General features: G+C 40.9%; 2 protein-coding genes across 2 annotated transcripts; both read right to left on the bottom strand.

Annotated features, from left to right (window-relative positions):
• Positions 1 to 1,314: 1,314 nt before the first annotated feature.
• On the bottom strand, positions 1,315 to 8,371 carry LOC311502317 (15-hydroxyprostaglandin dehydrogenase [NAD(+)]-like). The gene is made up of 7 exons (XM_084564492.1): positions 7,463 to 8,371; positions 6,841 to 6,964; positions 4,532 to 4,638; positions 4,150 to 4,246; positions 3,682 to 3,758; positions 1,772 to 1,929; positions 1,315 to 1,678 (listed from the first exon to the last, which is right to left on the bottom strand). The coding sequence occupies exons 1-7, from the start codon at positions 7,553 to 7,555 to the stop codon at positions 1,558 to 1,560; spliced, it is 777 nt and encodes a 258-aa protein (XP_084420618.1). The 5' UTR covers positions 7,556 to 8,371; the 3' UTR covers positions 1,315 to 1,557.
• Positions 8,372 to 10,759: 2,388 nt separating this feature from the next.
• On the bottom strand, positions 10,760 to 18,345 carry LOC311502316 (15-hydroxyprostaglandin dehydrogenase [NAD(+)]-like). The gene is made up of 7 exons (XM_084564491.1): positions 17,884 to 18,345; positions 16,728 to 16,851; positions 14,629 to 14,735; positions 14,243 to 14,339; positions 13,117 to 13,193; positions 11,985 to 12,142; positions 10,760 to 11,891 (listed from the first exon to the last, which is right to left on the bottom strand). The coding sequence occupies exons 1-7, from the start codon at positions 17,974 to 17,976 to the stop codon at positions 11,771 to 11,773; spliced, it is 777 nt and encodes a 258-aa protein (XP_084420617.1). The 5' UTR covers positions 17,977 to 18,345; the 3' UTR covers positions 10,760 to 11,770.
• Between the last annotated feature and the right edge of the window lie 245 nt (positions 18,346 to 18,590).

The following is an 18,590-nucleotide window of genomic DNA, read 5'->3' as shown; positions in this document are numbered from 1 at the left end:
ATCGCGCATCTTTCAACGAGACGTGCAGTGACCTGTCAATCAACTGGAGGCACCTGAGGTGTCCAATCAAGTTCCAGAGGAGGTCAGCGCATGCCCCGCCCTTCTCTGCCTCTGATTGTCTCATTAGTCCTCTGCCTAAAGTTAGCCAGGTTAATCAGGTATGCGCTATGCTGACTGAAATATAAGTAGGTATACCCCGTATACCTGCGTATACTCTGGACTACACCAGTGACTTCCGAAAATAATAAGAAAAGTGCAGAGGTGGAAAGTAACGAAATACATTTACTCATGTTACTGTATTGAGTAGTTTTTTGTGTATTTTGTATTTTTCAAGTAGTTTTTAAAATCGGTAATTTAAATTTTACTTGATTACGTTTTGAGTGAAGTATTGTATTTCGCTACATTACAAATCCCATCCGTTACTGAGTAAAAAAAAAAAACGTTGACTAACGAAAACCGAAAAAAAAATTGCGCCCGGAACCACGTAGTGAGTGACGTATGGTCAGCATGTAGGCTACCACTACCAAGCGCCAAGTCTTTCTGTAGGAGATTGAGAACGAGATGAAGGTGGATCAGAAGAGCGACGACGGTTCAGACAGTTTAATTGACAGTTGATTGTTTGAAAAAGTTTTATGGGAGGGTCAGAACTAAAATTGCACATTATACCTTTCTAAGGGTCTTACATGTCATGTGTGACATGTGTTATGTTGTCATTACATGTGTATACATTTGTATAGATTTTTATACATTTGTATAGATTGTTCTTTAATTAAAAACTAAACAGTTTTGGATGTATGACCCCTTGCCCTATTTTCACTACATGGGAGAGATCCCCCGCCCCGTTCTACAGGTTTTTGTTTTTAAATGTAACTAAGTAACTTTTACTTAAAATACATTTTAAATTAGCTACTTATTACTTTTACTTGAGTAATTTTTCAGATGGGTAATTTCATTTGTACTTGAGTAATATTTCATCCAAGTATTGGTAATTTTACTTGAGTACGATATTTTAGTACTTTTTCCACCTCTGGAAAAGTGCCTCTCGTCGTCTATCTCCCGCATTTCCCACAATGCTTAGCGCGTGTGACGCATGGTGCAGTGGGCGGGCCCTATGAGGACTTCCCTGGAGTTTGGCACTTGGAGTTTCTCGTGGAATGACCTGGCCAGAACGAACTTTTTTTTTGTTCTCACAGCCCTAGGAGCGAGCACAAACTTCTCTCTTCTTGCGGAGTAAGTAACAAGCTTTATCTACTCAAATTCACCTCGTCATCATAGAATTGACTCAATAGTGACACCCGATGGTCAAAATAAATACGACGTTGTTTGTATTTTATTGACAGCAAATCTTTCAAATGTCCCACTTCAGTTTACACAGTATAGCTCTGACATGTGCAAATTAACTTTAATATTACTTTAATGACAAACAAAAAGAACAAAAATCAGTGCTAAAAATAATCCTGCAGCTCGAGCTCATACACGTTTCAGACATTGCAGTTTTGATTGCAGGTTTCACTTCGAGGATTGGCGCCGTACGTTTGTGTTTATCTCTGCCAACAGCTACTGGTTGAATTTCGGAAAAGTCATATACGACTTTCCTTTTGGGAACACCACGAGGGCCTCTCCGTTCTTTGTCTCGTCTTTCACCAGCTCGAGGAGGCATTCGGCTACTTCAGAAACACTGAATCAGAAAGGTACAGTGACACCAGTGAATATGCATGCTCATGGGATGTAGACGATGTTGTGAGGCATGAGACAACATGAAAAGACTCACGTTAATATCCCCATCTTGTCTATTAGTTCCTGGGCTGCACTGACCAGGTGGGAGAATTGTCCCAGTTTGGTTGTGGCAGCAGTCATGAGGTCAGTTTGGACGAACCCTGGGCAAAGGGCGTTGAACCGTATACCGTAGCCTGATGCCTCAGAGGCAGCCTTGTAAAAAAGCATATAGACATATATTACGCTTCTGTTACATCAGACATTGTTATTAAAGGTGAACTGATTCAGAAGCAGTCTTGACATGTAAGAGGTTGACGGCTAACTTGGTTACAAATGTTTTAACAGTAGCAGTAATACATCTGTTTCTTAAATAGCTCACGAAAAATGGTTTCTACGAGTTGTTCATAGTGGAGGTTCTTAAAAGCTGTTACATGCTCTGTGAGAAGCGAGAAATTTGTTCTTGCACCCAGGGAGTTTGGGAGTTCTCGCAGCTTGTTCTCGACACATCAACCAGGCATAACTTTTTTTCTCTTGTGGTGTCCGGTTACAAATCTGTGATTGGTCAGAAATTGGAAATGGGCGTGGTTAATGCGAAAAAAAAACGGAAATGCCCAGACGCTATATTCGCTGTGTGACTGCTAATCTTTCCTGGGTAGAGATACCGTGTGTGGGTGCATGCTGAATTAACAGACACAGTCGTCAAATCGATATCCAAAAATAATAAGAAAAGCGCCTCTCGTTGTCCGTCTCCCGCATCTCACAAAATTCTTAAGCCCAAATTATGCTTCCGCGTTGACACAGCGCGTCCGTGCGTACGGACCTATTACGGACCTATTGCGTCCTTGCGGACCCCCGTGCGTCCTACGCAAGGGCCAGACGCGCACCTCCCAAAAATCCTCGATGTGCGTCGAGGCGACGCAACAGCAACGCAGCAGCAACGCAGCGGCATTGGCTGTGATTGGTCCACTAACTACATCCGCTGGAGACCGCTTTTCCGGTTTCCACTCATAAACATCATTGTCTCCTTTGTCGTGCCCTAATTTGCAAAAGAAGTATTTCTTCCTCTGCTTGAATAATTTGGAGCTCCAACGCCAGTCTCTCTGTCTCGGTGTCCATCGTACACTGTGACTACGGCAAAAGCCGGAAGGTAAATAACGAGGCGAGATAGTCACAAGAGTCTCGGTCGGTCGGTCACAAAAAATCATAGCGCCCTCTACCGGTGTGGCATGCATTTCGACACATAAACCCCACGCAGAACCATCACGGTCTCACGACTGCGTCCGAGCAACTGCGTGGCCATTGCGTGACCATTGCATGATCACTACGCGGAAGCATAATCTAACCTTTAGTGCGTGTGACGTATGCTGCAGTGGGAGGGGGGATGGTTTGGCACTTGAGTGTCTTGGGAAGTATAAATTACTTGGCCATAACTAACTTTTTTCTTGTTCTCCCAGGAGCGAGAACAAATTTCTTGATTCTCGCAGAGTATGTAACAAGCTTTACATGAAACAAAAGTTTAGTGATTTAATGAAAAATATAAAACTTTATCTAGATACCTTTATAGCTTTGTCAACAATGAGGCCTAACCATACTATCAAATATATCCACATATAAGATTTTTTTTTTATCTTTACGTGCTTGAAAAACAATTGAATACACTTTTTAAGCTAAATTTTTTTGTTTCGGTGTCGGTTCTATGCCACAAGTACGCTGCAGCATGACATGCTAACGACACGTCTCAGAGACGCAGACCCCAACTTCTGCCTCCTACAAACCCTCTATCCAGACGTCTTCTGTCTTTTCTGCAGTTGATGTTGCAGTGATTCACAGAGAAACTCTAACACTCAACAAATGCTGTAGGTTCGGCGTAGATTTATTGTAGAAGTATAAACTAAGCTGTTAATTTGTGCTGCTAACTGTTGCATACAATATGACGTTCCTGGACTATAGAAAAAATGTTCTTACCGCCATGGCTCGAGTGAATCCGACTACTCCACTCTTGGCAGCTGTATACACAGGACAGCTCAGTAAAGGGCTAAGACCTGTAGGATACAGATTACAGGTAAAATTTTATAGTTTCTGACATCTAAAATTCTTGTCTTCACTGTTTTCTGTTTCCTCTCGTACCGTTAATGCTAAGAGGTCAACACAGCGTTCACGAGTAATAAATGATTAAAACTTTAAGATCCATTGGATGTAGCTTCTTTAAACTAATACTCCTGCTCTGCAGTTTGTTGAATTCTTTCCGGTTTTTTTGTATGATTTTTTTTTTTTAAATCTTGACTGCTGCTTAAATGTAGTTTATGTTTATTCATATTATTGGTTGTCCATAAAAAGGAGCTGCATCAGGATGAAAAGACACGTTTCTAAAAACAAACTAAAACATGTCGGTACATTTGCTTCTAAATAGATCCGTAATGCCCGTCTCTTTACCTGCTATGGACGCCGTGTTGACGATGACCCCTCCCCGACCTCCACTCAGCTTGCTCATGTGCTCCAGAGCCACGTAGGTCCCTCTGATGACACCCATCTACAACACACAGTTTATTTATGTGTCAAACATCTCCTTGGACGCTTTTGTCCACCAGATGTTGTGAAACGACAACAGAGGAAACGTAGTGCAACATGAAACCTGCGAAATTATTTATTCATACCAACTGCTGGGACAAAAAAAGCAATCTGACTCATCCTGTATGAGGCAGCGATTTGTGAATTTATGAGACACTAAAATATGAAGGGTTGTGGGAGTATTGGAGCAGATGAGCTGTAAATAAGTCACAATCAGATGCGGTTTGTTGATCTTTGTGTGTCTTACAAGGTTTATGGAGATCGTCTTCTCCCATGTGCCCTCGTCCAAGACGCCGGCATTGTTGCACAGGATGTCAAACCCTCCGAAGGCGTCAACAGTTTTCTGAAAGGCAGCTTGCAAGAAGAATATAACAGTTAGTAGGTGTTGTTTTCACAACCTCTTTTTTGAAAGGGGAAGATTGGGGTTTTTGTTGTGTGGTATCATTCAGTGTGAAGCTGCAACACCCAGTCAATGAGTCTGTTTCATAGACATTTTCAATGGAAGTAAAACGCCCAAACCAGTGTTTATAGATTGTTTTTACAGTAATTTCAGACTGTTTTCAGGACAAAACAAAGAGATCTCTGTAATTAAAGTAACTGGACACCTCAGAGTTAATATGAGGCACGAGTTTCTGAGCTTCCTGGTGTCTGATGAACACGGACTGTAGATTCTTAGTCCAGCTGTTTTCTTGTCCTCCTCCTTTTCCATATCCAAAAAACAAAGCTAAAACAAAGGTAACTGGACGTTTGAGTTTGAAGATGTTTCATGCAACTAAAATGCGTTAATGGCTCAAACTCACCTGCAATCTGGGTGATGCAGTGTGAGTTTCAAGTGAGAACTGAAGAAGACACTTGGATGAGAAACGTATTCAAGACAAAAATAAGTCCAGCTCCTTTAGGTTCAGATTAGTTTTTTTCCATATACCACGACCCGGGTGACTGGGTATTTCCACAGACATGACTTTTCCCTATTTTGTTCGTAACATGACAATGCCAGACACCAGGAAACTCAAAAACGTACTGAAGAGGGAGGGTAAGATAATGTCTTGAGCTGAGAAGAAACAAGCTGAGGCCTGAATATTCTGTCTTTAACTTGGATTAAATGGAACCGATATAAACTGATGAAGCTTTCCTGTGATCATGCGACCGTGATAACAGAGGCGACCTCAGAAAGTCACTTAACTCTCTGAACTAGCCTAATTAAGATTCAGGAAGTTCACAGTCATATATGCAGCAGCAAATGTTACACTTACTTTGCAAGTCTCTTCACACAACTAAACTTAAATGAAGGGTATGAATACTGTCACAGTGGTAAGAAATTTGGAATGAGCAAATATTGTTAAGGTTGCACAATCATGCAAAAGATATGTGCGAATGTCACATGCCGCCGATATGTGCAGATGGGGAAATTATATCATACAGTGATGATTCAGGAGCCTGATGGCCTGTGGATAGAAATATTTTTTTAGTCTGTTTAGTATTTACTCCGGCCATTACCACAGAAATAGGTGATCAGTTTACATTTGTTGAATGTAATACGAGATTCGAGTTTAACCCTTTCACGCCTAGTGTCGCGAATTCACGATTCACTGTTTCCGCTCAGACTGCAGCCGAAAAAATCCTAGGAACCTTTTGCAAGCACTAGTTTCTCGTAGGACCGGTCGGAGTGGTAAGCAAAAACACAAATAATTAATTTCTTTATATAATTGAAAAATCAATTCAGGCGTTAAGGGGTTAAGACATAAGAGTTTTTGAGCTTCTCAGTGTCTGACGAACATTCGCCGACTGGCTACTGCGGAACTGACTGTGTCTATCGGCATATTTATTCCAGGTCCGGCTGTTTTCCCTCCTCCTCCTCCTCCTCCTCCTTCTCCTTTTCCGTACTGTGTTTGTAGCATGACATTATCAGACACCAGGAAGCTCAAAAAGTCAGAAGCATTTTGCCACTCTTATGTTTGAAACTGGTGTACCCCAGGGCTATGTACTGAGCCCACTTCTGTTTCCCTCTTCACCTATGATCGCATTCCTGTACAAGGTTCTGACACAATAATCAAGTTCGCCATTCTGTCTTAAACCTGAATTACACGAAACAAATATAAACTCCATTCTAATTTCATGTTGCTGATTTACAGCGACAGCTAGATCAGTTATTTGTTCGATTAAACTTCAAGTGGTTTTCTTGTTTTGTGACATGATAGTATGATTCTTAAGAACTGTAACTCTCAGAGGAAGACTAGAAAGACAAGACATTACATAAAACCTTTTGAGTGTGTTTGTTTTCCTTCTCATCCCGTTAAATGATTCCGTTCTCACGCCCACTTTCACTGTAATTAAAGTAACAGCATATCTCATGGTAATTACTTAATATGTGTTCTCAAGATGGGATTAAATGCAACCCGATAGGATTAGTTCAAGACATAATGTCCCCGGGTTTTTGAGCTTCACGTTTTTTTCCGACGAACATCTGAGGACTGTGCGTGTTTACTCAAAGTTTTCCCCTCTCTTCGGCACTATCTACTTCGTTTTCCCAAGTGCGCTGAGCCCGCGTGAGTTTACCTTTGATCTGCTCTTCTGATTCGACATTACAGCTCAGGAACAAAGTTTGCCCGGCTCCGTACTGTTTGTTCAGGGCTTCTACTAAACTCTCCCCTGCAGCCGTGTTCACGTCCAGGAGGGCTACCTGCACAGAGCAAATCAGATTGATCCCTCGTTTCATAGAGACTGTAATCTTCACTTCTGCCTGATGCAATTCCAGCCACACAAACCTAAAAAGAAAAGACTTTACTCTAGCACTTTGTTAAGGGTCTGATTGGAGATAGAGTAATAAAAGAATGGGGTCAAGCACACAGCAGAGGTCGAGCCATCCTGTCTTTTAATCTCCAGCAGAAATAAAGGTGCAAAATCACACATTCTTGTGTTTTACTAGACAATCCTTTGTTTCTTTGTCTTCTTCCAAATCCCACTCATGTAGTTTATTCTACTCCTCTTGATGAATAAACTGGCGGAAACGGCCCCTTAAACACCTCACTGACAATCAAACCTATCCATCTAGTCTTTGTTTTACTGTTAAAAGGTGCATGTCCCTCCAAATATTCCGAGTTCATATGTTCAGTTATTTCCCCCCAGATGTGATGAGCATCTGCAGAATGCATCATAATTTTTAGAGATAAGACTTTACCTTGGCACCGTTTTGCAGAAGGATCTCCGTGAATGCTTTTCCTATTCCCATCGCTGCCCCGGTCACTACCGCAACTTTACCACTTAGTGCCATCTCAGCTGTTCAGTGTGCAATGACCAGAAGTAGTATGAATGTGAGGCTTCTGGATGCCTGCGGGAAATGAAGATAATGTTGAAACGAAAGAATCTTTTGAACAGTCTTTTAAACAGACACCGCCCATCAGCAAGGGGTACTGTGGCTGCAGACGGGTTCAAACACGTGCTGTTTCACTTCACATATTCTCTTAGAAAAAGTGTTGTTGTTTTATTTGGAAACGGAAGTGACATTGTAGTTTCCACTGAAGCAAAGCCTGTTGGTTCAGATGTGGCATGGAGGCTTAGAGGTAAATAAGAGCCTCCTATTCAGTTGGTACAAAAAAAACAAAAGCTTTTTGGTTGATTGTTTTATGCCGAATTTTGTTATGGACACTCCCAGTGCTGGTGACATCATTGCCAGTTTTTTTACCTTGAGTATTTTTTGTTGAAATCTAAGGCCGCCTTAAAATATATAATTTTTTCAATGGGGTTTGTAACGACTCATTCTGTCTGAGGCATTCTTCTGGCAGCCACTGTTGGAGCTGCATGCGGCCACTAGGTGGAGGTAGAGGGCTTCTGGTCTTTAAACCGGACAAAGCCTATGAAGAACTGGAATTGACTAAAAAACTAAAAAGTAAAAAATAAATTAAAAAAAATAAAAAGACTCAAAACGTAAAAGAAATATAAAAAATCAGGACTTAATTAATTTAAAAATAATTGATTTTGGTTTAATTTTTACCGACCTTTGGTGCCCATTTCTGATATTACCCTGGTAAAAGGGAAAAAATTAAATAAGTTTGGGGGAATATAAATACATACAGAAGTAAATATATTAATTAGCACATGAACAAATAAATTTTAAAAAATGAAATGAAAATATATAATGAAATGCCAAATAAATGGAGGTTAATAGAAATGTAAATATATAAAGGGAACCAAATTAAAAACAAAAAACACGTAAATTGACAGTTTATCTCACCTTCATGATTAACTTACATTTATTTCTTGACTCATTTAATTATGTTTTATTTTGACAGCTTTAGTCCTCTATATAAGGCCTACATTATATTTTTTAATAGCTTTTAAATGTACTTCTTATTTATGAATTATTTTTATTTTTGACAGATTTGGCCCTTTATATGTGGGGGAATTAAATAATTCTAAATATTCTTACAGATTAATATAGAAGAAAATAAAAAAAAATAAATAAACTGACATTCACAGAAGCTCACATTTATTAAATTCATCAAAGCTGAGTCGTTTATTTATTTTGGATCGGGGTAGTTTCAGTGCTCAGTGGAAACCTGACCGATGTGACGCCGGTGAGGACTCAGAGCTGAGACATGGCACCTGATTTTTCAGGATGGATTCGTCTGAACAGCGTAAAGTGGTTTTGCTTTTTGTGGAGGGAGTTTGAGCAGGCTAGCAAGGCTAATCTAAGTTTTCTCTAATCTCTCTAAATTTTTTAGGTGATCAGAGGCCCCTCCTCATTGTTTCCCTCCTGATCTCTGGCACCTGTTTGAAGGCCTTTAAGAGTTCTGGGTAGCTCCACCCACACACTCTCTCTCTCAGCTTGGGCCTGCTGTAATACCACCAGCCTCCACCTTTTGTCTTCATTGCTATCCTTGGTTTTGACTTTTGGCAACAATAAAAGTTACTTTGGCTGCATTGGCTGTTCTTTGTCGCCTGTGTTGCTTCCCGAGAGCCGGGGTCATAACACCAGACACAACAGGACACCCTCAGAAAGCCAATGTCCATTCTCTGATGAGTCACAACTGTTTTGTAGGCACAAGGGAGACCTACACAATATTTGGAAGGTGATCATAATGTTATGCCTGATCAGTGTAAATTGTAATTATAATTTGTTCCCTGTGTATAGTAGTTACTTGCTTGTGGTGGAAGCCAGTCAAACATGAAGTTTTTACTATGAATCAGCCAAAGTGTATTTAACATCAGTGCTGACGGATATATTACTTTAAATATCAATGTTATCTTTATTACAGCGTGTCTGATGTAGCCGATTGTGTCCTGGAGCTAGTGACTGATGACACAAAGAATGGAGACGCCCTTATGCTGCAGCATAATCAGAGGAAGTACATGATCTTTCCGACATTCACCTAGCAGCTGGCGATGAAAAATGCACATTCACGCTGAACCAGGTTCCAATGCTTTGTCTTTACAAATTTAATATATTAAAATTTCACTCTTTGTTTGTCACAATATGCCCCATACAGACAAAATAGTGTTCTGTTTGACTGTGTGGAAAATAATCCATTGAGGCTTCATTATTTTAGTAATGCCAGTAAAACAATCTGAGATGATTCTGTTTCCAGTAATATGCATTTAAATAAACTGCACCAAAGTGCAAAAAATCGTGGGTATAAATGATGTTCATATTCTGTCGTTTATCTGTTGTGAACACCAGACCCAGACAGTTGTAGCTCAATTAAACATACTTAAGAAGAATTCAATTTGTTTACCTGCAAAAGTTCAGAGTTCTCCTGTTACGCCAAATAACTGTTCAACCGCTCTCTCTGTTACAAACCAGGTAAAACACATGCATATTACCAACAATCCTGGTACAACAATAGGTCTCCCGACACCAAACTCCACCATTACTCAATCATTAAGCCATCGCAACAGAAGTACAGTGACATTGTCGCTCATTAGAGGAACGGCACGCTTTAAATTTCCCCTCTGCCAAAAACGCCAAATTCCTGGGAATTACCGTAACCCCAGACCTCACGTGGACCTTCAACACCTTTTAACTGATGAAGAAAGTCCAACAGAGGCTTTTCCTTCTCAAGAAACTGAGATTAGACACCTCTCAGCTATTAGTGAACTAAAGACAGTGCCCTCCAAAAAGGACATTTCTCCCCATCTGCAGTTTGATCGTCATGTGGACGAACCAGAAAACTATCAGGAAAATGTTTTGTGGACAGATGGAACCTCATTCTGTCCTTGAAACGTAGGGGTGGTAATGTCCTTATTTGGGCCTGTTTGCTGCATCCAGTACATCATTGATGGACCAATGAATTCTGAAATTCTAAGCGAAAATGTCAGGACATCTGTTTGTGAGCTGAGTCTTAAAGAGAAGCTGGGTCATGCAGTAAAGACAACGACCCCAAGAACACAAGTCCTTCCTATGAAAGAATAATAAAATGAACATTTTGGAATTGTCAAGTCAAAGTCCTAAACTTAATCCAATAGAAATGTTGTGGAATGACCTGAAACAAGAATTTAATGTGAGGAAACCCCAAACGCCCTCCTGCTTGCAAGTTAAACACCTTAACTATAGTCACCAAAATATCACATGAAAAGACCTTGCTGTACATTGGTGTAAATTTTTTTTTAACACTTTTTTAAAATTAAGTCAAGAAAGGAACATTGTGAACAAACTCATGTATCATGAATGCATTAAAGGCTGTTACATACTCCGCGAGAAGTTTTTTCTCGCTCCTCGGACAGCAAAAAACAAACTGACGTAATTTTGTTCTCGCTCCTCCTCGTTTGGGAGTTCTCGCAGCTTGTTCTCGACACATCAACCGGGCTGAACTTTTTTTTCTCCAGTGGTGTCCGGTTACTATTCTGGGATTGGTCGTGGACGTGGTTAATGTGGAAAAGTGGAAATGCTAGCAGCCGCTCTGTGAGCTCCCAGATGCTAATATTAGCGGTGTGATGGCTAATCTCTCCTGGGTAGAGATCGGCATAATGTGTATGGGTGTATGCTGAATGAACGGCGTGATCCGACGGAGGCGGCCGTCGAAATGACAGGTTGACTTCCGAAAATAATAAGAAAAGTGCCTCTCGTCGTCTATCTCCCGCATCTCCCATAATGCTTAGCGCAGAACGAACTTTTTTTTTTGTTCTCGCAGCCCTAGGAGCAAGAACAAACTTGCGGAGTAAGTAACAAGCTTCATTTATCTACTCAAGTTCACCTCATCATCATAGAATTGCCTCAGTAGTGACGATGGTCAAAATAAAAATGACGGTTTTTGTATTTTCCTGACAGCAAATCTTTCAAATGTCCCACTTCAGTTTACACAGTATAGCGCTGACTAGTGCAAATTAACTTTAATATTACATTAATGACGAAGAAAAAGAACAAAAATCAGTGCTAAAAATAATCCTGCAGCTCGTACACGTTTATATACGATATCAGACATTGCAGTTTTGATTGCAGGTTTCACTCTGTGGATTGGCGCCGTACGTTTGCGTTTATCTCTGCCAACAGCTACTGGCTGAGTGACGGAAAAGTCACATACGACTTTCCTTTTGGGAACACCACGAGGGCCTCTCCGTTCTTCGTCTCATCTTTCACCAGCTCGAGGAGGCTTTCGGCTACCTGAGAAACACTGAATCAGAAAGGTACAGTGACACCAGTGAATATGCATGCTCATTGGATGTAGACGATGTTGTGAGGCATGAGACAATGTGAAAAGACTCACGTTAATATCCCCATCTTGTCTATTAGTTCCTGGGCTGCACTGGCCAGGTGGGAGAATTGTCCCAGTTTGGTTGTGACGCCAGTCATGAGGTCAGTTTGGACGAACCCTGGGCAAAGGGCGTTGAACCGTATACCGTAGCCTGATGCCTCAGAGGCAGCCTTGTAAAAAAGCATATAGACATATATTACGCTTCTGTTACATCACACATTGTTATTAAAGGTGAACTGATTCAGAAGCAGTCTTGACATGTAAGAGGTTGATGGCTAACTTGGTTATAAATCTTTTAACAGTAGCAGTAATACATCTGTTTCTTACATAGCTCACGAAAAACGGTTTCTATGTTTTTTGAGTTGTTTGTATTGGAGTGGGTTCTTAAAGGCTGTTACATGCTCTGCGAGAAGCGAGAAATTTGTTCTTGCACCTAGGGTGTTTGCCTCTCGTTGCCCGTCTCGTATACTGCAGTGTATGCTGCAATGGGACAGGCCTATGATGGTTCAGCACTTGAGTTTCTTGTGAAGTATAAATTACTTGGCCATAACTAACTTTTTTTCTTGTTCTCGCAGCCCGAGGAGCGAGAACAAATTTCTTGATCCTTGCAGAGTATGTAACAAGCTTTACATGGAACAAAAGTTTAGTGATTTAATGAAAAATATAAAACTTTATCTAGATACCTTTATAGCTTCCTCAACAATGAGGCCTAACCATACCCTCAGATTTGTCCACGTCGAAGATTTTTTTTATCTTCACGTGTGCTTGAAAACAATTGAATTCACTTCTTAAGCTAAATTTTTGCTTCTTTGGCGCAAGTACGCTGCAGCATGACAACACATCTCAGAGACGCAGACCCTGACAACTGTGATTGGTCAGAAATTTATTTCTTCGTCTGCGTCACTCAGCGAACAAGCACGGGAAATTCTCCCTTATTCCGCCTCCTACAAACCGTCTACCCAGACGTCTTCTGTTTCTTCTGTGTTGCTGTGATTTCAGTGAAAGTAACTGTTGTTCAACATGTATTAGCTCCAACATGAGCAGCTCAGTTCCAGCTAATATTTGAAATTCACGGAGAAACTCTAACACTCAACAAATGCTGTTGGTTCAGCGTAGCTTTATTGTAGAAGTATAAACTTCTTACCGCCATGGCTCGAGTGAATCCAACTACTCCGCTCTTGGCAGCTGTATACACAGGACAGCTCAGTAAAGGGCCAAGACCTGTAGGAAACAGGTTACAGGTTAAATTTTATAGTTTCTGACATTTAAAATTCTTGTCTCCACTGTTTTGTTTCCTCTTGTAGCGTTAATGCTAAAAGGTCAACACAGCGTTCACGAGTAATAAATGATTAAAACTTTAGGATCCATTGAATGTAGCTTCTTTAAACTAATACTCCTGCTCTGCAGTTTGTTGAATTCTTTTCTTTTTTGTGCTATATATGTATGTATGATTTGTTTTTTTGTTTTATCTTGACTGCTGCTTAGATTTAGTTTATGTTTTTCATATTATTGGTTGTCCATAAAAAGGAGCTGCTGCTTTTATTCCACAAACAACAGCATAAACTGCTAAAATCACCTCCAAAAATGATCTACACCGATCAGGCATAACATTATGACCACCTTCCTAATATTGTGTAGGTCTCCCTTCTGCCTCCAAAACAGTTGGGACTCATCAGAGAATGGACATGGGCCTTCTGAGGGTGTCATGTGGTGTCTGTAGTTAGTGGGGGCCATTGGGTCCTATGGGTTGAGGGGATCATCCAACAGATACTTGATCAGTTTGGGATCTAGTGAATTTGGAGGCCAGGTCAACACCTTGTGCTGTTCTTCATGTTTTTTTGAGTTGTTCCTAAACTGTTTTTGTGTGTGTGCCTGTGTCAGGCTGCATCCTGCTGGGGACGGCTGCTGCCATCAAAGAGTGTCATTGCTATAGGGTGGGGGTGCCTGGTCTGGTCTAGGTGGGTGGTACATGTCTAAGTAACATCCACATCAAAGAATGCCAGGTCCAAAAGTTTTCCAGCAGAACACTGAATTGTCACAAGACGGTCAATGGTATTCACTTCTCCTGTCAGTGGTTTTAATGTTGTGGCTGATCGGTGTATGTCGCTGCTTTGTCACAGTCTCCTGAGGATTTTTGGTTGATTACTTTGTCTGCTGAGTGTGAGAGGACTGAAAAAAAATATCAGGATGGAAAGACACGTTTCTAAAAACTAAACTAAACATGTCGGTACATTTTCATCTAAATAGATCCGTAATGCCGTTCTCTTTACCTGCCATGGACGCCGTGTTGACGATGACCCCTCCCCGACCTCCACTCAGCTTGCTCATGTGCTCCAGAGCCACGTAGGTCCCTCTGATGACACCCATCTACAACATGCAGTTTATTTATGTGTCAAACATCTCCTTGGACGCTTTCGTCCACCGGATGTTGTGAAACGACAACAGAGGAAACGTAGTGCAACCTGAAACCTGCTGAATGATTTCTTCATACCAACTGCTGGGACAAAAGAAACAATCTGACTCATCCTGTATGAGGCAGCGATTCGTAAGTTTATGAGACACTGAAATATGAGGGGTTGGGGGAGTAGTGGAGCGCATGAGCTGCACGTAAATAAGTCACAACCAGATGAGGTTTGTTGATCTTTGTGCGTCTTACAAGGTTTATGGAGATCGTCTTCTCCCACGTGCCCTCATCCAAGACGCCGGCATTGTTGCACAGGATATCAAACCCTCCGAAGGTGTCGACAGTTTTCTGAAAGGCAGCTTGCGAGACAAATATAACAGTTAGTAGGTGTTGTTTTCACAACCAAACTGAGTGCTTCCTCTTTTTTGAAAGGGGAAGATTTGGGTTTTTATTGTGTGGTATCATTCACTGTGACGCTACAACACCCAGTCAATGAATCTGTTTCTCTTTCACAGACTTTTTCAAGGGAAGTGAAACGCCCAAACCAGTGTTTATAGATTTTTTTTTATAGTAATCTCAGACTGTCTTCAGGACAAAACAAAGAAATCTCTGTGATTAAAGTAACTGGACACCTCAGAGTTAATATGAGGCACGAGTTTCTGAGCTTCCTGGTGTTTCCTGTTCCAGCTGTTTTCTCGTCTTTAGTACCTCCTCTTTTTCCATTTCCAAAAAACAAAGCTAAAACAAAGGCAACTGGACTTGTTTGAGTTTGAAGATGTTTCATGCAATTAAAATACATTAATGACTCAAACTCAACTGTAATCTGGGAGATGCAATGTGAGTTTCAAGTGAGAACTGAAGAAGACACTTGGATGAGAAACATATTCAAGACAAAATAAGTCCAGATTTGTTTTTTTGCGTTTACCACAACCCGGGTGACTGGGTATTTCCACAGACATGACTTTTCCCTATTTTGTTCGTAGCATGACAATGTCAGACACCAGGAAACTCACAAACATACTGAAGAGGGAGGGTAAGATAATGTCTTGAGGTTAGAAGAAACAAGCTGAGGCCTGAATATTCTGTGTTTAACTTGGATTAAATGGAACCAATATAAACTGATGAAGCTTTCCTGTGATCATGCGACCGTGGTAACAGAGGCGACCTCAGAAAGTCACCACCAAGTTTTTTTGATCGGTGAATCTTCAAAATCCCATTTTGTATGCGTGAATTTAAGCACATTAACTTTCTGATTTAGCCTGTTTGAGATTGAGGTAGTTCACAGTCATATAAGCAGCAGCAAGGGTTACACTTACTTTGCAAGTCTCTTCACACAACTAAAATAAACAACTAAACTTAAATGAAGCATGGAGCATCTAAGCATGGAGAATACATAAATTAAAATAAAATGAGTGTATAAAGTGCAATTCGTTGTGCAATACTGTCACAGTGGTAGGGAATTTGGAATGTGCAAATATGGTTAAGGTTGCACAATCATGCAAAAGATATGTGCAAATGGGGAAATGAGATCATACAGTGATGATTCAGGCTTGATGGCCTGTGGATAGAAATAGTTTTTTAATCTGTTTCGTCTATACTCCAGGCCACTACAACAGAAATATTCGAGATTGGAGTTTAAGACTTGAGAGTTTTTGAGCTTCCCAGTGTCTGACGAGCGTCCGCTGACTGGATACTGTGGAACTGATTGTGTTTATCGACGTGTTTATTCCAGGTCCGGCTGTTTTCCCTCCTCCTCCTCCTCCTCCTCCTCCTCCTTTTCCATACTGTGTTTTAGCATAACATTGTCAGACACCAGGAAGCTCATAAAGTCAGAGGCATTTTGCCACACTATTGCTTCAAACCGGTGTACCCCAGGGCTATGTACTGAGCCCACTTCAATTTCATGTTAGTGATTTACAGCGACAGCTAGAAACTTCCTAGATCAATTATTTGGTCGATTAAACTTCAAGTGGTTTTCTTGTTTTGGTACATGATAGTATGATGCTTAAGAACTCAGAGGAAGACTAGAAAGACAAGACATTACATGAAAGCTTTTGAGTGTGTTTGTCTTCCTTCTCATCCCGTTAAATGATTCCATTCTCACGCCCACTTTCACTGTAATTAAAGTAACAGCATATCTCAGGGTAATTACTTCCTGGGTGTTCTCAAAATGGGATTAAATCCAACCCGATAAGATTAGTTCAAGACATAATGTCCCCGGGTTTTTGAGCTTCCCGGTTTTTCTGACAAACATCTGAGGACTGTGCATGTTTACTCAAAGTCCAGTTTTCCCCTCTCTTCTGCACTATCTACTTTGTTTTCCCAAGTGCATTGAACCTGCGTGAGTTTACCTTTGATCTGCTCTTCTGATTCAACATTACAGCTCAGGAACAAAGTTTGCCCGGCTCCGTACTGTTTGTTCAGGGATTCTACTAAACTCTCCCCTGCAGCCGTGTTCACGTCCAGGAGGGCTACCTGCACAGAGCAAATCAGATTGATCCCTCGTTTCATAGAGATCATAATCTTCACTTTTGCCTGATGCAATTCAAGCCACACGTACCTAAAAAGAAAAGACTTGCATGTAACTGTAAGGAGGAGTCACTCTAGCACTTTGTTAGGGGACTCATTGGAGATAGAGTAATAAAAGAATGGGGTCGAGCCATCCTGTGTTTTAATCTCCAGCAGAAATAAAGGTTCAAAATCACACATTCATGCGTTTTACTAGACAATCCTTTGTTTCTTTGTCTTCTTCCAAATCCCACTCCTGTAGTTTATTCTACTCCTCTTGATGAATAACCTGGCGGAGACGGCCCCTTAAACACCTCACTGACAATCGAACCTATCCATCTAGTTTTACATCATCTCTCAAATACCATCAGATGAAAAGTGTCTTCTCACGCACTACATAGTTTCCGCTTCGCTCGAGTGAAGCACAGAAGGAGAACTTGCCTGAGCAGGACATAACATGTAATCCTAGAGATGTGTGTCTTTTGAAACATGCAGATAAACTGGGTGCATTTTTGTGGCAGCTGTTTGGGATCCTCAATGGCATAATAAACTAATAAAGGACTCAAAAAGTCTTCTCTGGTCATTAGAGAACCAGTCATCATTATTTTCTTCAATAAAACTCAAACGCGTCCAGTTCCCTCAGCTTTAGCTTTTAGATATAGCAAAACCTGGATGACTGAGAGTCTTCACAGATGTAGAGTTTTTAAAAGTTTTACAGACTGTTTTTAAATTAAATGAACTTTAAAAATCACCTGTGGATGTCTGCGCATTGAGGCAACGATGCAAAGCATGTAGCTGCATTAGAAACCTGACAGATGTGATTTTTTTTGCTAATTAAAACAAAATTAATGATTAATGATCCAGTACTGTTTTTTTCCAAAGTGAAACTGTTAAAAGGTGCATGTCCCTCCAAATATTCCGAGTGCATATGTTCTCATTTCCCCCAGATGTGATGAGCATCTGCAGAATGCATCATAATTTTTAGAGATAAGACTTTACCTTGGCACCGTTTTGCAGAAGGATCTCCGTGAATGCTTTTCCTATTCCCATCGCTGCTCCTGTCACTATCGCAACTTTACCAGTTAAAGCCATCTCAGCTGTTCAGTGTGAAGACAGCAGAAGTAGTATGAGTATGAGGCTTCTGGATGCCTGCGGGAAATGAAGATAATGTTGAAATGCAAGAATCTTTGCGTCTTTTAAACAGACGCCGCCCAGTCAGCCAGCAGCAGGGGATACTGTGGCTGCAGCTCCAGACGGGTTCAAACATGCGCTGTTTCACTTCACATATTCTCTTCTTAGAAAAAGTGTTGTTGTTTTATTTGGAAGCGGAAGCGACATTATAGTTTCCACTGAAGCAAAGCCTGTTGGTTCAGACGTGGCATGGAGACTTAGAGGTAAATAAAAGCCTCCTATTCCATTGGTTAAAAAAAAAAAAAAGAAAAGCTTTTTGGTCGATTGTTTTATGCGGAACTTTGTTATGGACACTCCCAATGCTGGTGACATCATAGCCATTTTTTTTACCCTGAGTATTTTTTGTTGAAATCTAATACCGCCTTAAAATAGATCATATTTGAATGTGGTTTGGAACGACTCGTTCTGTCTGAGGCATTCTTTCTTTGACTCCTGGCAGCCACTGTTGGAGCTGCATGCGGCCACTAGGTGGAGGTAGAGGGCTTCTGGTCTTTAAACCGGACAAAGCCTATGAA

Source organism: Chelon labrosus (genome assembly GCF_963514085.1).
Source record: "Chelon labrosus genome assembly, chromosome: 17".
Lineage (NCBI taxonomy): Eukaryota > Metazoa > Chordata > Actinopteri > Mugiliformes > Mugilidae > Chelon > Chelon labrosus.
Note: the sequence above shows the minus strand (reverse complement) of the source record. Positions and strands in the feature narration are given on the sequence as shown.

Coding starts and splice junctions, on each gene's coding strand:
- LOC311502317 (XM_084564492.1), bottom strand. CDS start 7,555: ATGGCACTAAGTGGTAAAGTTGCGGTAGTGACCGGGGCAGCGATGGGA. Junction 6,965..7,462: donor TTCTGCAAAACGGTGCCAAG/GTAAAGTCTTAT, acceptor TGCTCTGTGCAG/GTAGCCCTCCTGGACGTGAA. Junction 1,930..3,681: donor GATTCACTCGAGCCATGGCG/GTAAGAACATTT, acceptor CTTTTTTACAAG/GCTGCCTCTGAGGCATCAGG.
- LOC311502316 (XM_084564491.1), bottom strand. CDS start 17,976: ATGGCTTTAACTGGTAAAGTTGCGATAGTGACAGGAGCAGCGATGGGA. Junction 14,736..16,727: donor ATCAGAAGAGCAGATCAAAG/GTAAACTCACGC, acceptor TTGTCTCGCAAG/CTGCCTTTCAGAAAACTGTC. Junction 11,892..11,984: donor GACAAGATGGGGATATTAAC/GTGAGTCTTTTC, acceptor TTTCTGATTCAG/TGTTTCTCAGGTAGCCGAAA.